The sequence below is a fragment of the Lissotriton vulgaris genome, chromosome 5 (assembly GCF_964263255.1).
Source record: "Lissotriton vulgaris chromosome 5, aLisVul1.2, whole genome shotgun sequence".
NCBI classification, from domain to species: domain Eukaryota; kingdom Metazoa; phylum Chordata; class Amphibia; order Caudata; family Salamandridae; genus Lissotriton; species Lissotriton vulgaris.
The window spans coordinates 1,057,035,363-1,057,058,907 of record NC_141693.1 but is presented as its reverse complement, the minus strand read 5'-3'; the positions used below and the strand labels follow the sequence as shown (position 1 = coordinate 1,057,058,907).

Genomic DNA, 23,545 nt, shown 5'->3' with positions numbered 1-23,545 from the left:
AATGCCACTCTAATTGCACCCCACTAATGACAAAGTGTTGATTGGAAACATCAGAGTGAAAGGAGTGGAGAAGTGTGCCCCAAATGGTTAGAGCGGCAGACTCTGATGCAGAGGTCTGGTCCGGGACCAGGGTTCAATACCCGCCTCGGCGGGTCTTGGGCTCAATTTCCTCGGCCAGATAATTCTCGCCTCGGTGCCTATTCTAATCATGAGTCCCACTCTGCAACTCTGGGCAATAGCTTGCTTAATCTCCACAACGGCCCCAACAGCGCTGGGATGCCTGGCTTCACCTTGGGGGTGCCCAGGAGTGGACATTCCACAGGGAAAAACCAGGAAGGGTTCCTAAGCGGTATACGGACAGCGCCGGGACACCTCCGTTGGAGGTAGCTGTGCGCTTTACAAATGGCATTTACAAAGGGAAACAGGCAAGACTTAGTCTCAGTCGAGAGAGGAATACAAAATGATCGAGAGACAAAGCGATTGTGTCAGGGATGTTGTGCATGTCTCTAAAGTAGAGCAGCATATCATCCGCATATAAAGATATCACATGCGCCCGCCATCTAAGGGGATGCCAAGGGCACTCCCCGTTCTCACATTGCAAGCGCCAGCAGTTCAATAGACAGGGAAAACCGTAAAGGAGGGAGCAGACAGCCTTGCCTTATCCCTTTGTGTATGGGAATGTACCCTGAAATAAGGTGTTCCATTTTGACCCTGATTAGGGGGGTTAGTATATAGCAGTTTTACTAATTGGAGAAATAACAGCCAATACCATAACAGGACAGTGGTAATCCCATTCTAATGACTTAAAGGCTTTTTCTGGGTCTAAAACCATGTTTCTGTCACAAGAGCAGTTTTGCTGGGCATAGGTCATAGCTCAAAGAAAATCGTCATAGGTTCAGCGAAGTATTATGGATGGAAACAAACCCATTTTGATCTGAGTTAATCAAGGTCAGGACCAGGGGTGCAAGGTGGTCTGCAAGAATTTGGCTAATACCTTGTAGTCTGTATTAAATAGGGCTAATAGTCTGTACGGCCCGATGAGCATGGGGTCCTTGTTCGGTTTAAGTAGCCATATGACAGTTGCCTGTCACTGGGAAGCAGAAAGACTTCTGATGGAGAGGGCCTCTTCGTACATTGTCAGTAGGTGAGGGACTAATTGAGGTGCGTATGCTTTGTAGAGCTCTGCCGGCAAACTGTCACACCCTGGGCATCTGATGGTAGCCAGCGCCTTGAAGAGAGAGGTACTTTGATGAGTAGAAGGTTACTTATTAAAACATTTCTTTCTAATGTTGCGATCTCGTGGGATTGTGAAAAATAGGAAAGAGTAGATGATCTTTGAATACACTGTAGTATGCATACTTGTTACTGTAGGAAGGAGTCTTACTGGAGATGGTCTTTATCAGAGTCTACCATTTACACCCATTGGCTTGGGTAGAGTTGTGAATAGAAGTAAGGCTCTTCCCACACCCTACCAACACTCATCATCACAGAGAGGGGTGTTAGTGAGAAGTGCAGTTCTTGGGCACAGCAAACTATGCACATCTTTCATCCGAGAGAGCGGTCTCAGCAGAGAGGCCAGTCTCCCTCCACACACCCTACTAATCGCACCCGTCATCACAAAGAAGAGGCCAGTCCATCCACATACACTGCTACGCACATCTGTGATCTGAGAAAGAGGTCTGAAAGGAAAGGTCGTGCAATCCCCATACCCTACTATGTACACCTTTCATCTGTGAGAGAGGTCTGAAAGGAGACGTCATGCCATCCACATGCACTACTATGTACACCTGTTACCTGAGAGAGAGAGAGCGAGAAATCTCATAGGCTAGGCCAGTCTCTCCCTACACCCTTCTATACAAACCTGTCATTTGAGAGGGAAGTCTAAAATGAGAGGCCAGTCGCAGCCCACTCACTACTACAGATACTTGTCATTCGAGAGAGAGGTCTCAAAGGAGAGGCCAGTCCATCCACACACCCTACTACGCCTTTCAAAGTAATGTTCGTACACAGGATAAATGATTCTGTTATTCTACTATACATATACTCAAAAAATAATTTGTTTGCTTAAAAACCCTACAAATTAAATGAAAAAACCAAAGGCTAAAGTAAAGTTATAATTAGGTGTTATTAAAAGATGTTTTTGTTTCTAAACAAATTGTAGTAATTCACTCAAAAAACAAAGGTTATAAGTAATGTCATGGTTAAATTAATTACCCAATGACAATGTTAGTGTTTTGAGCCAAAAAAAAACACCTCAGAAATTTAGCAGTTATAGTTAGCAGCGCAAACTATAACTTGCACCCCGCCATAACTGCTTATGGCCCCCACATATGACATCACTTATGACATATTTTGTGCCATCACTGATGATATCTCAAATGATATCATTGACCTCATCCAAGCTTCGCTTTGCCGCGTAATGTTCTACAATTTGCTATGGCATTAAATGGCCTACCAGTAAGTGCAAAATAGCTCAGGAGAATATCAGCCATCATTACTACCATCACAGCACAACTCCCTTACGTGTAAAAAGAATGCATTATGTGTGACATTGACCCTGGACTAAACACTTTATAGCTAGCATAGTTCACATTAACAGCCGCCACCGCCACCCTCCTCCTCCTTCAGGGTGGGTGTATCATTTAGGAAAAACATGCTAATATATTTTCAGTAATTGTTTGTATATTTGTTTAACAAAACACATTCTTGGAGTTAACCTTTCACAGTAATCAGTAACACCTGTGGCTTAAAACTTTTATGTTTGAAAGTAATGTATACATGTATGTAAAGATCTGAAATATAATTAGATTTCACACATTTTCTTAAACAATAATACTTCGGTTTGAAGAAGACTGTAACACAAAAGCAAAGGATTACACAAATTCAAAAAAGGTTAAATAAAAAAGTCTTACAACCGCATGACAGAGATGGCAGTTTTCTTCTTGTGCTCTGAGAGTTGCTCTCTGTTTTTTGTCTGTCTGGCTGTGGGGTAGGTTCCCAGGGAGCTGTGGGGCAGAGACATGAAGAGTCGCAAGCTGATCGTTTCCAGTGTTGTGAGGCTATAGCGACATGGCCATACACTCACAGGATGGGGGCACACAGAGCTGCCAATAGCATCCTTGAACTTGGGTGGCATTGGAATTCAGTGCCTGGGGAGAAGCCAAAGCTCAATGCAAATAATTACGAGCATGACTGTGATCCTATAATTTCCTGTCAGTTGGGGGAATACTGTAGGAAGGTGGAGTATTATGTGGTGATGCTGATTGGCCTTCACCATGCAATACTCTCATAGACCCCAAAGATGGTCCTTGGAATCACAATAATAAATCCATAAAACCGAAGCTCAGTCCTGGTAGTGTGGCAAAGAGTAGTCAGTCTTTACTAGAGAAACATGTGTTAAGCATTTCAGAGTACCAATATGGCTGATTAGTAATTAACATGACATGAGAGCAATGGAATACTAATTTATAAAACGTAAGTGTGTTTTTATATTAATTCAGACTCAAAATGAAAGGAATAGTATGCATATAAACGGAGTTATAGATTTTAGAAGCAATGTCAAATCAGTGCAAAATAGTTCAGTGAGACTTTATCTTTGCGGTCAATGGGAAAAACACTAGTGATAATCGGTCACTTGCAGGTTGAATTGCGTGGAACCCTTGCAGGGTAAAGATGAGGCGGGTCCCAGGACCAGGCCATGACAGTCAGTTCAGTTTTACCTGGCCCGTGGAGCACGGTTGCAGAGTTGTCCTGTTTCTTATGTGCTGAATGAGAGCCACAGGAGAGCTGTCTTTACCGCTTACACGGTGCTATGGGAACAAGATGCAACAACACCACACTGGGGTGATTGCTGGCATTGGTCGGGCGTCGTATGGAGTTCCATTTAGATGCGGTATCAAGTGCAGGGGTCTGTTGCCGGACCAACAAGCCTTAGCAGCTATAATCCTTGGAAAAAGGTACTTCGAAGCCCGGTAGTCCCGGGAACGTGGTAGCTGCCTGTAAATTCAGAAAAGGCAGGACTACCGTTCTCACAATTCACTATACCATCTGGATGTGGGGAATCCCTCAGAGGGCCCGAAGGCCATCCATTTTTCGGATTCAGAGCATTGTTTTACCTGCAGCTTGCAGTGGACTAGTACCACTAGTCCAGGGAAGTCTGAGGGTGCTTTAGGCTGTCACAGGTGTCACTCTGTCTGGGGAAACCAGGAGTTAGTCTAGGATGAGTCTCAATTATACAGTTGCAGGAGCGTCGCTACAGGTGCAGAATATCCCTCTTTTGCTTTGTGCAAGTCCTGCTGTTGCAGAAATGGATCTCTTTTTTGTCCTCTTCCATGCAGGCTGTTCAGAACTGCTTTATTCGTGTCGTGGGGGGGGGTCTCTTAAATCCTAGATTTAGGGGAGTTGGGGGTGTTGGAGTAAGTAGCCAATGGCTAATCCGCCCGGAGATTACCACATTCTATGGTGTGGGTCACCTTTTCTACCCATAACCCTCTATTTTGCCTTTTTTTTAAATGGCAGAACCCTTCTTTCAGTGTACAGACCGGGCTGCCCACCCTGGGGGTGTGGCTAGCCTTCTGGGGAGTACACCTCCTTGGCTATCTAATTGACTACCTGACTGATTGCAAATGTGCCTGGGGCAGGGGATAGGGTGTTTCCTCTGCTGGGAGTCAGCACTGATGCATATCGGAGGCAATGTGGTCTTTGAAGCTCACCTCCTTGATGTGCCACTTTACTAGTGATCCTGGGAGGGAGGAGGTGTGACCTCCTTCCTGCCCAGGCCTTTGTTCCTGACTCATGGGAGTTATCACACTGCCTGGCAGAAGGTCAGAATCCTGTCTTGGCTGCAGCAAGCTCAGGCTGCCAGCTAGAGCAAGAGAAGCTGGAACAACCAGGTGGGCAACCTCTAAGGCAGCCACCTGAGTGCATGCCACATCACCCTCAGCACTAGACTCTTGTCAGGGTTAAGAAGGCACGTTGTTTAATACCAAACATGACCGGTTTAAGCAGTACCATAATGGAGCTGCCAATCCTGGGTTTGCTCGGGTGCCAGCCCATGTTATTCTAAGGACCGCCTATCACTTCATGGTAAAGGCCACTATAGGGACAAACAAGCTTGCACTCCTATGCCCACACCTTTAATATGAGGCTCCCTGCCTCCAGGGCTCAGGAGGCCTTCTTTAGGGGTGCCTGACATCTATAAAAAGCAGTATTGACTTGGTGAGGTCAAAGTCAAAATGGAGATATTTACTCTGTTCCTGCTGTCTGCAATGGCAGGCCTGCTGTCAGTAGTTTACTTCGGTCTCTTGAGTTGGCACCAACAGTGCTGCAAGCCCGGGGACCCCTCTACCACCCAGGACCTGGGGGCAACTGGTATCATACACTAGGAACTTATAATGGGGTAAAGTCCTTTTCAATTGGGAATGCCTATTTATACATAACGGTTTTAGACAGAGCACTGGCACTGGGGCCTGGGTATCAGACTTCAGTGCACTTTTAGAGTCAGAACCATCAGCACTGGAGCAAAAAGCGGAGGGGTGACTGTACAAAAATGACACTTTCCTACAAATACGCAAAAAGGAAACTAGTAGCAAGAAGCATAGTTTAGCCCTCAAGTAGTACTCATGCCTATTGTTTTGTTTTTAATAATGCTTGGTGCCTCAAGCAACTAGTGATATTAAAGGTAACTGAGAAAATGCTGTGATAAACATACAGTTTTAAAGCATTCTAGAATTATTTAATTTTGAAGGTTGTTGGACGTGAGAAGAGGCATATGTTAGTGATTAGGGGTTCTTTAGTTGGGAGGATCACCTTTCCAAAATGTAGCAGTTTCTGTGTATGCTAGACACTAATAGCCTTTGTGATGCTACCTAGCAGAATTGTGGAGGACATCAGAATATGAGGTGTGTGGTGATGACTTGCCGATCCTGGCTTCAAGACAAAGTGCTGGAAAGACAAAGATGACACATTGGCAGACAATAGGTTACCTTTTCATCATTAGAACTACACGAAACAACCAAGGAAAAATGGTGTACTGGCGTCTAAAGAGGAGCATGTTTCAATAGGGAGCCAGTCCCACCTGTTTCACCTAAGCAAATTTAGAGCTTTAGCGGGACAATCATGATAACTTGATAGGACTGGATACAAATCAACTTGGAAAACATGTGGGATAAAGTTTGAACTAACCACATAATTAAAGTGCAGTAGATGCCTTCTGAATGAGTATTCCATGCTATAGATATAGGTTGTTCTTTACTTCAGATCATTGGTAAGCAATGCATATGGTGATGTGGCTATTGTTTTATGTGTTAAAAATTAATTTCAAATGATAAAATATGAGAAATAAAGTACAATAACATGAATATTTAAAAAACATTGGACATACTTGCCAGTATTTGAGACAAAAAATTTCATTTTCCATGTGGAAAGTATGTGAATAGTGTCCCCTCAGCCTTTAGTTCCTTTAGATTTTTTAATGACCAGGAAGCAACGTAAAAATCACAGTAAACGAAGACAAAAAAAGAAGGAAATAGATAGGTGGGGTTTAATGCTGAACAATGTATTTTTGAGGCACCTAGGCAAGATATTAGAAGGGACACAAAAAGAATTGTACATTTAGGGCCATTTGCTCTTTGTGGCTCTGCGATGGAGTCAATACATCGAAGTAGGTTTGGGGTTTACTTGAAGGGATAGAGACAGGATTGAACTAAGACTTGGAATAGAGTGTTAATTTCTGCCTCGGTGTTACTGGTGGACCCAGGAGCTGTTAATGATAGGATCAGTCTGGGATGTATGTAATGGTGGGGGCTTAAAAAAGAAGAATACAGGAAAATCCATTTTCATAATCGGATAACATAAGAGAAGAAAATGGATCTGTTTGAGGAGTGAGTTACAGTCTTTATGTAATGTTTATGAAGGTTTTAATTCTTCCAGAGTTTGCTTTTTCAGTTGCATCAAAGCGAGCCATCCAGTATTATCTTTTCTTAAGACCGCAGGATCTCTAGCAAATGATTTTACATTATTGTGGGCCAAGCTTGAGGCATTCCATGAGTGAGCAAGCAAGGGTGCTTTGGTTTTTCCAATGGAAGGTAATTTTTGCACGGTGTCTGCAAATATGAGGCGAGGCAGTTTGGTCATGACAAGACACAGTGCTGTGCTTCTTGTCAGTGAAATGTTCAGTAAGTCCCCAAGGGAGCGGTTGTTACCCAGCGGCACAATATCTATTGCAGTTTGACACCAATAAAGATAAAGCGTAGGCCGGGTGATGAACATGTGCTCACGTCCACCTTTTTATTATAATTCAATAACAAAGTCGGTGTGTATTGGGACTCCCTGTTGATCTGTGATATATGAAATGGTGGTGAATTAGAACATTTAGAGATGCCAGTCTCAGCTTTCGACTTGCACTCAATTTTTCAAATGTCTTTGTGTTCAATGCAACGTAACACTTTCCTGATTAAGACAGTCTCAATAAGTTGTAAAAGGCTAATCTTCATGAGCACAAGCTTAGAATTATACATTCGGGTATGAAATCATTTGTGTTGTGTTTCAGAGGTGAGAACACATTCTGTTTTTGAACTCTCTAGTTCCTTTGTTATCTTTAGGGTATTGCCAAAAATCTGGTCTTCAACAACAAAGTTTTCAAGTCTACAAAAGTTAGAAGTCAGTTTTAATGAAATACCTTTTCAATGTTAAAGATGTTTTTCTTATTTGAGGTGTCCCACCTTAAGTACATTTATGCTTATTTTAAGGCTTTTGTGTGCCACACAGTGGTGGATGTTCAGTTTAACTCTGTGGTTCTAGGGACCTCATGTACGAAGGGTTTTAGCATTCTCAAGCTCTCCGATTTGATAAATCTGAGAGTTTGTGAATGCTAAAACTCTTCATCAAACTTACTAAATCATTTAAGTGATTTGAAAAAGGTTATCCAAATGGTTGAATTGGTTACGAAATGATTTCAGAATTGCTATTTGGATGTGGCATGTTTTGGGTGTCCATTCCAAATAACGATTCTGACCCTAATGCATCAATGTTTTGCAACCTTAATCAGGTCACAAAATATTGAAACATTACTGACCTCCAGTTGCAATGGCAACTGATTTGCAAAAGGGAAGGCATTTGCAGGACCACTGTCATCTTGATGAAATGTTTTACAAAAAGAAAACTTTTTGTTTTAAATGCCGTGCCGATTCCTTCAAGGGAAAAATGCCTCATAAAAAAAGATTTCTTTATTTAAACACTATCACAGACATAGTGGTCTGACCACCCCTGTGATCATGGTCAGTAGCAGGCATTCTAAAAATTGTGACATGCCTATTGAATAATAGCAGGTTGTACTGTGAACCCCTGCAATTTGGTATTTTGTGAACCAACGTATTTTTAAATGGGTCGTTTTGCTAAATAAATACTATTCCATTAGCAAAAAGACATTGCACAATTTGCACTCTTTTCCTGCGAATTAAATAACAGATTTCTTCTGAGGTTGCATATCAAAGTTTCGTGTATTTGTAGCAACCATTTCTAACTGGTAACAGTTTGTTAACATCCTTGCAAAACGGACCAATGGCAGGTGTGCCTTCCAAAAGGGAATAAATAATCCAAAAGGTTGACCTATTTAGTCTAGAATCATCCTGAGAAAGTTAAAAGTTGGGTAAATTGACACTGCTCAGTGATTTGAAGTCATGCGTATTCGGTGCTACAAAATATTTGTGCAGCACAGAAAAACGTCTTCATAAAATGCTGCATTGAACAAAACATAGGGACTAATTAAGAGTCCTTCTCCTGATTTTCTGCAATACAAACTTATTGTTATTTAAGGAGCTGATAATGTCTGGTAAAGTGAATCTCTAGATGTTTAATGGATAGGAGTTTCTAAGCTAGGTATAGGTTAGGTGTGAATTGCTCAGAGGAGGTCTAGTTGAGATAAAAGATTTCAGGTTATTCCTAATTAAATTTATACTTGGTTCTTCCTAAGCCATATTTTTCAATTTGGTTATCAATTTGGGAATGGTGTTACTTGAATTGTGGAAGCCTATCAGAATCTAATCAACATAGGGTGCTAATGTAGAACTCTAGCTGTATAGAACTAACGCTGTCTCTTATTCTGACCAGTAAAGGCATGTTGTACAGAATATACAAAAAAGTGGTGCGGTATACCTTCTTTCATGCTTTTATCACTGAAGGCCGGCCATGCAAGTCTGTTGGATGGCTTCTCTTTGACTTATAATCTGTTGACAAAGAGTGCATTTTAACTGAGGGTAGTCAGTTCATACCAATGCTCATTTAGCCATGCTAGAATGGAGGGGCATTCAATTTTCACAGGTATTTATTTTCATAAATACCTTCAGTCTACCTTATTAGCTATAGAGGATGGTAATTCTGGATTAAGTTGATCATAGCTTCTGTATGGCACCCTTTAGATTTTGCCTGTGTTGAAAAGACTGTTTAAAGGTCCACTTACACATAGTGGGATCTAGCGACCAAAATCCTGATTACTCTAAAGTGTATTAGTCCTCTGTTCATGTGCCTGTAAATGTTTTACTCTGTATTTTATATATTGTCTACCACTATTAAACATATGGCTAGTTCCTCCGTCAGTCCTCTTGTTAACTTTTTAAAATACCAGTCATTTCCCACCCCTAAATCTTTTGATTATTTTCACAATTTTTTCAAAAACTTTTTTTGTACACCGTATTTGTTAACAGGAATACTTTTATGTAGAACCACTTTTACTCTTACTGCGAACAATTGAAGGAGCATCTGTGCAATAATATGTGATTTTATAAACTAACCACTAGTCTTGCACAAAGTTAAAATGACTTATGTCTTGTTACAGGTAACTGGCAAGTTGAAGATTGGAACATACACAGGACCCCTTCAACACGGGATCGTCTATTCAGGAGGTTAAACTTTAAAAAATCCTTTCAAAGCCAAACAATCTTGAAGACAATCTGTTTCCCTTCCAAGCTTTAAATTGTTTTTTTTTTTAATTATTATTTATTACATGCTGTTTCACAATGAGTATTGTCACATATTACTTGATTATAACAAATCAATACTTGAACACGCTTTAGATGGGCACTATCATTCTTTTTGAAGTAATTATTAAGAAAAATATCCTTTTTTCAATTCTAATCACATTAAAATCTGGGAAGAAAATTACACATCTTTTGTGGACAGAGTTCTTAATTTACCATGATACCCCTTTGAAACAAAAAAACTGTGTGGCTACTGCTTTATAAACTCTGTTGGTAGGGTCTTTCATGTATCTGGATTTCATATTGATCGCATCAGCTGCTAAACCGTTAAGTTTCATGTTAAATTGAAAGCCATTAGTTTATTAAGATGGTTTTGCTCGATACTGTTGAAGTATATTTGATTGCATTTAACGTTTGTATTATTTTCAGCAGGTTTAAAAAAAACCTGCATCATTATGCAATCTAAATTCAAAAATCTCGGTTGACCTGATTAAAAGTTGTATTTCGTAAGACTCACATACTTTCATTCCTGTCTTTTCATATGAAATAACATCTCTAGGTGTCATTTTCTACAGGGTCTTCTGATATAGTCTGTGACCTCATGGGAGCCAAGGGGAAAGATATTTTGTATATTGGAGACCACATCTTCGGAGATATCCTGAAGTCAAAGAAGCGTCAGGGATGGAGAACCTTTTTGGTAATCCCTGAGCTGGCACAGGAACTGCATGTCTGGACTGACAAAAGCTGTAAGAATAAAAGAACATTTCATAAAAACAGTATCAGTGAGGCGAATACATGAAACGAAACTGAATGGTTTACATTTATCATTTTGTTCATGCATGTGTGTGATTTTAATATGCTTACGGTTGTTAGTAGTTAAACCAGAATAAAGGTAAGTATGTTGCTGAGCAATCACAGTTTATATTTGTCAGCTTTACAACATGTGTTCCCCATTGGATACCAGCGTAGCCTACTCTTCCACTAATTTACCCTGAGTTGGGATCGTGGGATTTTTTTTTTATCAGAGGTTGTAAAGTTGTTTTGACATGTGTGGCACTATACCGGGATCGTTTACATCGATCTACAAAAATATTGTATCCACTACATTACTTACACCCCAACATCGAGATACGTATATATTTGCTATTCTTAATTCTTCATCCTCTTACTCTATACTTACGCTGCAATGTAATGGTTAGGTCGATGTTATAGTTGCAGTATTTCTGTCATGTAATATATTTCATCCAATATAGTGACTCATCACAGTAGTTCTGTCCCATGGCCAGCCATGATGTGGGTATTTTGTTGAGACTGCCTGTTGGTATGAAATATGGTTCTTTTTTAATTTACAATATACATTTTAGGAAGTAGACCAAAAGATTTCTGGGACTGCATAATACTAATAACAAGTACATTATTCTAATTTTTTCATTCAGATGAATCGGAAATGTTTACTCATTGAACTAAGCTAAGTAAGAGTTAATGAAAACACTGAGCAATGCCCATACAGTCTGAGAATGAAATTTCCATATTCACATATTGCATGTTTTCTAATTTCCAGAATTCTTAGAGAGAGAGCATTGTTGCTGGTATCACACATCACATGAAAGCACATGTTAGGAAATAGACCTATCATTTTATTTTAGAAACCCCGCTCTAAGCCCCTCTTAGAAAAATACATTTCAACAGTATAAGGCTGGTATCGTCACTGGGAATCCACTTGGTTCAATTCGAAGTTTGGCCTTGGACCTAACACCTTCTTTTATTCAACACATGCCTTAACAGTCTCTAAGCTGCCACAGCATTTTTGCTGTGGGCACATAATTGTCTGCCTCTGCTGTCTGACAGTAACACTGAACAGGTGGAGCTACTAGTGTCTACTCAGTCTCCATCAAGTCTAAGGGGACCCAGTTCATGGAAGGAAGGAAAGCTTTCCATTCAAGCATATATATGACCTCTCTTGAATAGAGACAGGACACACTATAAAACCAAAGTATAAAAAAATGCATTAAACAGTTCTAATGTCTTCTGGAGCCCCTTTAAGTAGAAATCACTTTGGTTCAATTTGTAATTCCTGTACGTGTGTATATGTTGTAGGATATGTCAAATAACCTAATTTCCTTACCCTTGATCCTCCTCAACTCCCACTTCCATTTGTTCTCTTCCTCTAAATGGCATATAATACGTTCAAACTCAAGCTAACTTTTTTTTCGCTCTTTATTGTGATGAAATCTAATTGCATGGTGTTGTGTGATGTCGACTCCATGTCCAATATGGTGCCTTCCAGGCTTACTTTCAAATATATTTTCCACCAGGGTAGCATTCTCTTAAAGCAGCAGTACATCTGTGAAATAAGGGATGACGAAAATATCTTGATTGTAGACCAACTTTCTAGCTTAACTCTATGCATATTTTTACAACTTCATGCACACTTTAGGGCTGACGAATATCTTCTTTAAGTGCTTTACATAGCCCATTATTCTATACCCCCCACTTCTGAGATAACCTCTCAGATGTTTAAGTATGTCAAGCTGAAATAAAGGTGGTTTCTCAGTGGGAAAGAGCCCAACAACTTGGAAACTTTAAGGTTGGGAGGGCAGCGTTAATTCAGTATTTTTCCTCACTGGTAATACACAGTGGATAGAATGTTGGTTTACTTTAATAATTGAATTGCTAGTACTGCGGTTATCAGAAATAACTTGATTTTTCTGCTCATCCGCTCACAGAAGTCATGTGTACAATTTGTCGTATTAGCCTCTTTCTTTAGTTGAACCCTTTTTTTAGAAACATAGAAGGTTTTAGAAACTATTGCTTCTGCTGATTAATGGGAGGGCTAGAGGAAGAGTAAAACAAATGTCTTTATATGTTGCTATGAATGTTCAATCTTCAATGGTCTATTTAACAATTAATATTTCTTCATTTTGTTCCTAGCTCTATTTGAAGAACTTCAAAGCCTTGATATATTTTTGGCAGAACTGTACAAGTAAGTATAAAAGGGTCCTCTACTTTCTGTGTTTCCTTTTCATATTGCAAGGCCAGTAAAAAGAGAATCCTTACCCCATTGCATAGTATTAGAGACAAACCTCCCCAAAAGTGCTCTATGGCGAAGTATGCAATTCCATCAAATTAAATGCAACTCAAACATCAACAGTACCCTTGTTACACTTCTCATCTGACTAACTTACATGCTTTGGAAGTCCTTGTTGTCTGCATCCCAACAAAAGCTATCATAACGTGTGCCCTGTAATTCTGATGAGGCCTGCAACAGGATTGATAGGCCATTAGAATTGAAAGATCTGTGCAAAAATAGCAGATTCATCATATTTCAGGCATTTTAAATGTTGAAACCAGTCAGACTCTATGATGAATCTCCAGTGAGAAATAGTATTCCTAATTTCCCAGTAAATTCTCAATTCTGAAGGTTTCCCTAAGGATGCGCATGATAATCCTCCTGTATTACTACCTGAGGGGAGACTACTATGGGAAGGAAAAATACGAAATCACTTGTAATAAACCCTAATTGTTTTGTCCATCTTCTCCATTGTTACATAGTGAAGAAGCCATCAGTTAGATCCAGCAGCAAATGAGAAGTGTTATGTATTGAAATGGTGATTCCCAAAGGAAGACCTGTTCAGCCTCATATTCTGATTTCCAATAGGATATCCATTTAAGTTACTCAAAATGAAACATTGAGGCCCTAAACACTTATACAGGTTCAGAAACATGGCATTATATACTGTGTGATAGTATCTGGCGGATACATGACTCATTACATAACCGCTTCCTTTCCTGTGTAAAATCCTCAATCAAGTCAAATTTAAAAAAAATATTGTACATCATAAGTACATTCTTGGCATTCTTTTGTTAAAATCTTTTTTAGATTACCAATATCCAGTGTTCATTATGGAAAACAAAGATGTTGATGTCACTGAAACAAGAAAAAACCTACCCAATAATGTCATTTTAATTAACTTATTTTTGTATCATCTTGTGTAAGGCTACGGACATTGAACCGCTACTGCTTGTGTATTCTCGCCTGTTGTCTTATATTGGTTCTGTGTTTTCTGTACTTGAGTTTTTGCTTTCTATCATGGCCACTATTATTTTTCTTTTGTTGCATTTGAGCATTTAACATATTTCAATTCTCCTGTGTTTTCATGTGTTGACAAGCCGATACGCGAGGCAGGACACTTTTCCTTGAACTACGTAGGAGTACAGATCTCTAATTATTAAAGGGACTGGATACTAGAACACCATCTATCAAAACCCAAGAAAAGTCGAGGGTAACCTATTTACAGAACTAAGAGGCCACTATACATCGCTGTCGGTTCACAGCTAAAGGCAAAAGGTCCAGGCTTTAGTTACTATTAGCCTTGAAGTCTCGTATGCTCACAGCAACTTCCGTGACACTAAGCATCAAGTTTCAGGAAAGGGTTCCATTATCTGTTTCAGGAGTGTTTTGACATTCTGACTGAAAAATAGTGATAAAATATGACAAAAGGAGTCTCCCTCATTTAAACAGGTTCTGCATGAGACTGTTTAACAAAATACAGAGTGCTTATTTCTAAGTCTTGAAAAAGATGGATTTATAAGGAGTCTTTCCATCGAAACGTGTCGACGCCACACTTTGGATACACAATCACCCTATTGGGCATTGGGATAAAAAAGCCAATTGTAGACCGCTTATTTCCATGCCTAGGACATGTGATCAAGACTGATGTGTTAATTGTTAAGACTGAGTTATCCTGTCTAGCACTTGTTTTTTCACTCTTTCTAGAAGTTAATGCATACTGTGATATATAATTTTTATGTATTGTGTCTTTTAGAATTTTTGTGTTATCAAATATATTGATCGTCGGGTTATTCCCGTGTTTTCAACTTTTTGTAATGTGAACAATCAATATATGTGATATATTTTTTTAACATAAAGGGTCATAAGGGTTTCCCTGTTATATATGGTTTAAACCTTGGGATGTGTGGACAATGACGAATGACAGTTTGAGTGCATTAGGGTAAAAGGTATTTGAGGACAGGTTCTGCCCTGCTAAGATATTTATCCAAGGGCATTTTCCTTTTTTCACTTCATGTGTTTCAGCCATGTTTGTTTTCTCCTCTATCTAATCCCCTCCTTCACAGTGATAAAAATCTCCACACAAGCTAAAAGAGGTAGCCACAGGATGTTCTGCTCAACAACATTCAAAATTCGTTTGTAAGATTGAGCCCTAACTTTGTACTCATGCATTTGAGCCCAACATTCCTTCTGTGTCCCCTTATGATACTCTTTTGTTATGGTGGTTGTTGTGATTGCAAACGAAACAGCATGGCTTGCAGTAGGTACCACTTGTGTTTTGCTTTTTCTCAAAAGTTCATTGGGTTTTTGCATCCACATCTTTCTATTGCCTTTTTTCTTACGTCTCTTTGAAGTTTCTCCTTTAAGCTAAAGGTTTTTAAAATAAGGTGGTGCTGTGGTTCGGAATTTTTGGAAGCTGACCCTCACTCACCTGTGTTTTCATTGCCATCCCATTCACAGGTGCACTTGGTATGGTTGTCTTTAAGCTATAGCTACTTAGAAGAGCCGTCTTCACTATTTACCCTTCCTCCCAATTAGACAATAGGATTGTGGTATGACGAGTAGATCTCTTCTTGCAGAACCCTGCTTTGGTATGGAGAGGCACTAGTACGCATATTCTTCTTTTGGGAGCTTTTCATTTTGTCAATAGCCATGCAGGGAGCCCCCTCTTGTCTAACTGGTGGTAAAATTCGGAGCACCTTGTATACATTTTAGATTTGGCCCTTATGAGATTTGTACTTCTTCAAAATGTTTCTTGAATAGTGTAAGAGATTTTCTCACTGCCGCTATTCTTTGGAGTCAGGGCCCCTTAGGTATGTTTAAACATTGTTAGCGTATCCCAACATTTGTGATCATTCATTTTTTTCTTCTCATTTTCTACAGGCATTTAGACAGCAGCAGCAATGAACGCCCAGATATAAGTTCCATTCAGCGGCGCATTAAGGTATTTCAGATAAACAGTGGGAGGCTTAGTTACATCTAAAGTGTTAAGGGTTATGCCTACCTCCTTAGCAACAGCAATTCTGTAAGCTTTGAAAATGTGAATTCATCTGGCCCACATAAGTCATTATAATGAAGTTTTGTAATATATAATGCATCACTTGTCAAGATTAGCTTTCTTAAACGTATGCAGGACTTTTGTTTAATCTGTTCTAAGTGCTAAGTAATTCTGAAGTGTGAATAGTGTCAACATTACCCTATTAATGTTTTTTTAAGTTAAAATCATGTAGGAATAGAGATATTTATTGCGGTTTTCAGGAAAAACATATGTAGTAGCAATGTGATTGGAAACATTAGATGTTCAGAGGATGTGAACTTGATGAGACCTATAAAAAATAAAAAATATTTTTTTTGTTTCTACATATTTAAAACCACAATTGAGTAGGTGTAGTTTGGAAATTAAGCTTGAACTCAGCATAAATAAGAAAAATGTAACAAGCAAAGTGTTAGAGGATGGTTAGTGGTCTGTTTCACTTTTAATAAAAACGGGTTGAGTTTTTAAATGTCGTCCAAAATGGATATATTCTTAAATGTCATATACTCAAATTTCCTTCATTCCTGTTAGAAGCAGTAATACCAGAAGGTCCCGTGATAGTTTTCAAATCTGTAAAGTATTTGTTTACTGCCTAGATTGACCTTGTAGAAGAAAATAGTGTTGTATGTTACTGTGTGTGCTTGCATCTGGCTTGACTTTAATTTTCAACAGCATCTTTTCCAGTTGGGCAGCATAGCATATTTTATTGTAAGGATGTTGTTTACTTTAAAGATTTCTGTTTAGTGTAATGATGTTTGGTGTGTTGTTTTCTATAAGGTTTTGGCGTGGTCCTGTTGTCTTTATTGATAATTTAGATTCAGGTAATTTGTTAAGTAAACAAATAGATTAGTTTGGTGGAGTCTCTTGTAACGCACTGCATCTCTTCAGGTATGAGAAATAAAATAACATTGTAAATATCTAGTACGTCCTACATTGCACTTAAACTCAAACAATGGTGAACAAGTTATACAGCATTGCAGTGAATTGATTGTAGTATTATTTTGTCTGTTTTGAACATAGAAAAACCTGTGTCGACCTTGCCAGGATTAAAACATGAGAGTAGGGGGTTTTATCTGGTCTTAAACAAATTTATCAATGTTACCATCTGAAATTATAGCTATTGCTTTAAGTAGCTGATTATTGTAGCTCAAATCAGAACTCCATATGGTTTAATTAAAAAGTATTTGCTGTTGATGGTGTGAAATGTGTAGAAGAACATCTCCAATGTGTTTTGTGCTTTAGGTGCTTTCTTGGTAGAATAACAAGTACATTAAATAATCTGGACTTCAATTTTGAAAAGTGACTTTTTCTTATTCTATTTATTACCTTGTTTTTGTAAAACGCAAAAAATATTCTTATTATTCTTTAAATTTCATTTTTAAAGCTGTGTTGCAGTAGGAGGGTCATTCAGACCAGGTCCTACCTGGAAAATGTACTCAACCTCCTGTGGTAACAAGTATAAAATAGTCAGATCCTCAATCTAACATTGAAAAGCTAGAAGAAGAAATGTTAATAGCACTTTTTTGTGGTGAATATATATCAACATGTAACAGCATAGCCTTCACCTGTCTCTTCGGTGGAACTACTGTTACTTTTTATTACCCTGCATCATTATTAAAGTGCCTATCTGATAGAGATATCTAGTCGAAGTTCCTTACCTTAGGATAATCCCCAGGCATCAGACTAGATCCAGATACCTTTCGAGCAGGAAATCTGTGCACCAGTAGGTGGTGTCATTCTGCTCTGCATTGGTGTTGTCCACACCGGAAGTGAGATGAGCCATTCTTATATAGGCACTACTCCAGTGCGTGGACATCGGTTATTTTCTTTCCGCTCCAGACAGTATCAATCAATCAACAGAATTTGTATAGCGCGCTACTCACCCGTTAGGGTCTCAAGGCGCTGAGGGGGGGTCGCTACTGCTCGAACAGCCAGGTCTTGAGTTGTTTCCTGAAGGAGAGATGGTCCAGGGTCTGCCGTAGGTGGGTGGGGAGGGAGTTCCATGTCTTGGATGCCAGGTAGGAGAAGGATCTTCCTCCGACGGTGGATTTTCAGATTCGTGGGACGGAGGCGAGGGCGAGGCTGGCGGAACGGAGCTGGCGGGTGGGTGTGTAGAATGTAAGTCAGCTATTGAGGCACTTCGGGCCCGTGTCGTGGAGAGCCTTGTGTGCGTGGGTGAGGAGTCTGAACGTGATCCTCTTGTTGACGGGGAGCCAGTGCAGGTCTTTCAGGTGGGCAGAGATGTGGCTGTGGCGAGGGATGTCCAGGATGAGTCGTGCTGAGGCGTTCTGAATGCGCTGGAGTCTTTTCTGGAGTTTGGCTGTGGTTCCAGCGTAGAGGGTATTCCCATAGTCCAGACGGCTGGTGACGGGGGCCTGGGTGACCGTCTTCCTGGTTCCGGTGGGGATCCATCGGAAGATCTTCCGGAGCATGCGCAGGGTGTTGAAGCAGGATGACGAGACAGCGTTGACTTGCTTAGTCATCGTGAGGGAGGAGTCAAAAAGAACGTTTGTGCCAGTACGATATTAAAATCCGATGATCCCACTACACTGTTTTACTGTCAAGCTCATTTAAAACGATTTTATCCTCAGGGACCTTTTAAAGTGCAAGTGCATTTAATGGTTAAAACACAGTACAAAAACACATTTTCCACTAGAATGTCACCTTTAGCTTAGTAATTCTCCATGCCCATAATAAGATTCTAGACACACTAAACACAATGAGGTATTTTGTGTCACATCTGAAAAACAGCTTTTACACTGGGATGATCCGTTTCTTGCGGGGTATAGCATAGATGAGACAAAATATCAAAAGGTGGTCAGTGGATTCCTCTGGATGCAGACAGAAGGGACAATTAGGGGTTGATGGGCCTTTTTTATCTATACTACTATTATGAAGAGAGAACTTGCACCTTTTGGCCAGGTAAACTCGGGAACCACAGCGCCAATCAACACACCTGATACATCTATGAAAATGTCAGGGTGTGTAGATGGACATAGGCTATATACATTTTTAAAAAAGTAAATTAAAAAAATTAAGTTTGAAAACAAAGTAGTCCCCTGAAAGTAGCGCCGGCCAGGACCTAGCGCTGGCCGCGACGTGCGTGATGACCGCGACGCGACATGCGTGATGACGACGAAGGAGGAGCGGCGGTGCAGTGACGAGCGGCTGTGCAGTGAGGAGCGGCGGCACCGGTAAGGAGAGGGAAAGTTTTCGAGCTTTTCCTAAACTCTCAGTGCGAGACTGTGTGAGGCAGCTAGGAAAGGAAAATGTCGGAGCGGGAGTGAGTCGGGGCGGGAGGGGGGCGGGAGTGAGTCGAGGCGGGAGGGGGGCGGGAGTGAGTCGAGGCGGGAGGGGGGCGGGAGGAAGTCAGGCGGGAGGGGGGACTGGTCCGTGTCCGTGCATGGGCATGCACGGACAATGTCGGGGCGGGCGGGGGCCTGGGCGGGCGGTTGGCCCTGAAGCCTCATTGCCCCCAGGCAACGCTGGGGTGGGCTGCTAGTCCCTTATAAAAGTAAAAGAATGTAATGACTAATTGCCAATACTAAACTTTATATACAAAGTTTTAGTCTGGGTTGGGCGTATTCTATCCAAAAATGACTCGTAGCACGGTACACTTTTGTAACTCAAAAACGTCTCGATTAAGCTCCCCACTTTTTGGTCTTTCCAAATTTGTTCCAGCATACGTTCCCAATAGGATTGTTTCAATGTTACAGTAGTATCCTTTCTCATTTTATCAGGATATATCCATACATCTTCCATCTTAAGAGACTCGAAAAATTCCTTTATCTTCCTTAACCAGCAAATATGAACTTTCTTTTCCAATCTAGTAATCTCCTCTAGAGTTTTCCTATTAATCTTAAGTTCCCGAGTGTTCCAGATTCGAGCTCAATACAATAAAAGTTTGAGTAAAATCACATGATCAATTCTTTTTTATGTTCTAGATCACATCGAAGTGGGAGTAAGATGCGGGCTTCTTGGGAGAATAGAAAGGGACCTAATAAATTGATTTTCAGCAACACTGACCGAAGACGTGTCTGTCCACCCGCAAAGCTCTGCACTGTATACTGCCCCTGACAGGGCTGGGGCCCAGTATACTTTCAGAGCTGGGGTTACTGCTCCTCTGGAGGTAGCCTTATACTTTCCTATGGCCATCGCTCTTTGGAGCAGAATAGTTTTACTTTTCCTTAACTGTGGTGACCAGGACCTATTTTCGGACAGTCTTTTTCCCAGGTAATCAAAGGACTTTCTTCGCTCCTAGGGTGCCCCCATCCTCATTTTGCCCCTAAATGTGCGGTGGGGATTTAGTGCCATGAATTTTGATTTTGCTGGATTTATCTCAAGGCCCCGTGTACGGCAAAAAGATGAAAAGTGGTCTAGCAGCAACTGGAATCCATGCGATGTTTGAGATATTAAAAGCGTTTCATCAGCAAACATCCTTCGCTGACACCACGATTGATTCTTATCTTGAATGTAAGGTCACCTCCTGCATTCCACCTGACCTGAGCATATGATTCCAAGTGTAAGGTTTTTAAGATTTCTATGAGGTTTTCCGGGATACCATATGTCTCCAACACAGCTCAGAGGTTCTCCCTGGGCAGCACGTCAAATGCTGTCTCAAATCAATGAAGGCAGCATAAAGATGGTCCCGCCTCAGGGCGACGTACTTCCAGCACAACACCCTGAATCGAAATGCCTGGTCCAAGGTACAGACCTTTGCCCTAAACCATTCCTGGCAGTCCTGAAGGATATATTGTTTAGAGATCTAGGTTTGTAGTCTAATTAAAATCTGCGTAGCAAATATTTGTTTTGCTTATGTTGATTAGACTAATGGGTCTATAGTTGGACACCATGTCCCTCCTCCCCTTCTTATAAATAGGCACAATAATTGCACCATGCCAAGAGGAGGGGGTGTCTTCACCACTCAAGATGGCATTGCTAAGAGTATTCAAACTAGGAACCCATATCTTACGGTGAGACAGGTATATGTCTCCCAGGATGCCATCGGGCCAGGGGCCTTCTCCCTTTTTAATAGATGCATTGCCTATGCGGTTTCTGCCGTCCCAAGGACTATGGTCTATTTTGCTGCGGTCCTGGTGTTTTGCCCCATCTGGTCTCCGGCACTTCTCTCATGTTGGATATCATTATTTGACCATATCTTCTACTGCTCGGTAAAGTGGGCTTCCCCATACAGCGGGTTGTACCACTGAGTGCAGGTCATTTCCTGTGGTATAGGTCTCAGAAGCTATAAGTTGCCAAACAACTTTAATATTTCTATTATGTACATCTTCAGTAGGTTTCTCCTATTGCTCTTCCTCCCAACCCCTTTTCGCCTTTATCAGTTTCTCTTTGTAGGCTTTTCTGGCATTCAAAATCCCCCAATTTTACAGCTTCAATAATTGCTGTTTCACCTATCAGAAGGAGCCTTTATGCCATCTGAGGGGGATTTGGGCTGCGATAACAACTCTGCCTTTCGTTAGTAAGGAGCAATTTTATTTGCCCCATAGGTTTAGAGTGAAGATTGACGAAGTTATTAGTACTTGGGTCTAGCGTCTCAAGTAGGGTCAACTTCTCTACATGTAGATTGTAGATACCGGACTGCACCTTGTCATCAAGTGCAAATGGGGCCCATTTCACGTTCCTTCTATTATTGCATGTATCAATTCTACTTATAGGAGTAGTAATACCTAATGTGGGTAGATTTGTGAGGGATCTAATACAGAAATGGGCTCCTAGTGCTTCTTGGTCACTGTTGTTTCTCGATGTCACTTCCATGTCAATTAAGTAAGGCCAGAGAGGACTGTCCAACAAGATGTATTGCTCATGTACGGCCCCCGCTTGAAGGTTGGACGAGCCGGTCAGTCAGACTTGGTACAGTCATTAACAATGTTAAGATCACAGGAGGCGATCAGATCAATAACTTGATCAACTAGCCTGGGGTGTCTTGACTTCTGGTTTGTGTCACCAGGTAAAGCTATATTTGCTCCTTCAAGTACAATGCAATTAAGCCCTCTGGCAGTTTTGTGTTAAAATCACCTGCGATCATTTTAAGATGAGTGTGGTGTAGTTTTGTGTTAAAATCACCTGCGATCATTTTAAGATGAGTGTGGTGTAAGGGCTCAATCATATTAGATTGTTGGGTCACCAACCCTGAATAATGGTTTGTCTGAATAGAACGAATGTAAACATTTATAATTGCAATGTGCCCAATCCCCAATGTGGGCCCAGAAGGAATAGCCACACCCAATAGGTCTCTACAATTAGAACAAAGTCTTTTTATTTTAGTGAACAATTCCAGTTTAAGCCATATCAGCAACCCACCTGATGGTCTTCCCGCATTTGAAGAAACTGCATTAAATTTAAAGGTGAAGTATCCCGCTCTATGCACCGGTTCTAAAGCTCATGTTTCCTGCAGCAAAACTATATGAAATTGGTCTATAAATGTGCCTCATTGCGGGTCCGCTAACGTTGCTCTGATCCCTGCCACATTCTAAGATAATTTATGGGGTCTGTCTGACCCACATTATCCCTTACATTTTGTATTGCCATGTTTATTTCCACTCTACTATCTGAAGTTGCTGAGTTAAGGTATTTTGTGTCTATACTTTTTTGATTGTAAAAAGATACTACCTTGGGGAGTCCTGATGTAATTAGATGAGTCAACTGAGGACGTTTAATAAGTTCCGTCTGGCACCTCTCTGACTCAGAGATCTTTGATGCATAGGGCCTGTATGATATATGAGTTCTTAGACCATAATGTAGAGTGCCTCCCAGGTTAGCATTATGTCTAAGACAATTTGGGGCACCCACCTCCATAATTGTAGGGAGTTTAGAGCGAAGTATTAGTACTAAGGCTGTCAGATTGTCGACCTTTTCATTAATAATCTTTGTCAAGTTGCTCACATATTCTTTTTGCCCTGATATATGGTCTTGTATAACAGCTGTCTGTTTATTCAGGAAATCCATCTCTATGACTAAGGATTTTTTGTGGGCTGATGTAAGTGATGTGAATACAGTTGAATATGCTTGTCGCTCTTCCAGGGCCCCCAAAGATTCAAACCAGTTACTACGCTCAGCCATTATTACAGATGGGAGCAGAGGGATCAAGTGGATGGCCAACTGTCTGACCTTGTTGTCCCACTCGTAATTTGTACATAATGCTAGTGTCAATGTCACTATTTACAGTACTACATGCCAAGGTATCCCTGCTCTAAGGTTTTTTAAAGAAGGATTTAATATCCCCCTTCCCTCGATGCTTTCCTTTGTCCTTAGTCGTCTTAGTTGCATTGGTAGCTAAAACCCTTCTACTTCCTCCAATAGAATGTTTGTTTCATCCAGTGTGCAGTTTTCTGCTGCATGTCTTGCCTGTTTTTTGGCTTTCCCAACTTCTGGGGACTTCCCAGTTGCTTTCTGTTTCACCATAGTAAAACAAGTTGTGATATTTACTACTCTTTTACTTTCCTTTCA

At 40.6% G+C, this 23,545-nt stretch overlaps 1 protein-coding gene across 3 annotated transcripts in view; it reads left to right on the top strand.

The window, feature by feature from the left end:
* NT5C2 (5'-nucleotidase, cytosolic II) overlaps positions 1 to 23,545 on the top strand; it is a 395,416-nt gene that overhangs the window by 281,427 nt on the left and 90,444 nt on the right. For all 3 annotated transcript variants that reach the window (XM_086922715.1, XM_086922713.1, XM_086922714.1), the window contains 4 exons: positions 9,833 to 9,899; positions 10,550 to 10,720; positions 12,906 to 12,957; positions 15,928 to 15,988. In XM_086922715.1, the coding sequence (XP_086778841.1) occupies positions 9,833 to 9,899; positions 10,550 to 10,720; positions 12,906 to 12,957; positions 15,928 to 15,988 (351 nt within the window). The remainder of the gene's footprint in view (positions 1 to 9,832; positions 9,900 to 10,549; positions 10,721 to 12,905; positions 12,958 to 15,927; positions 15,989 to 23,545) is intronic.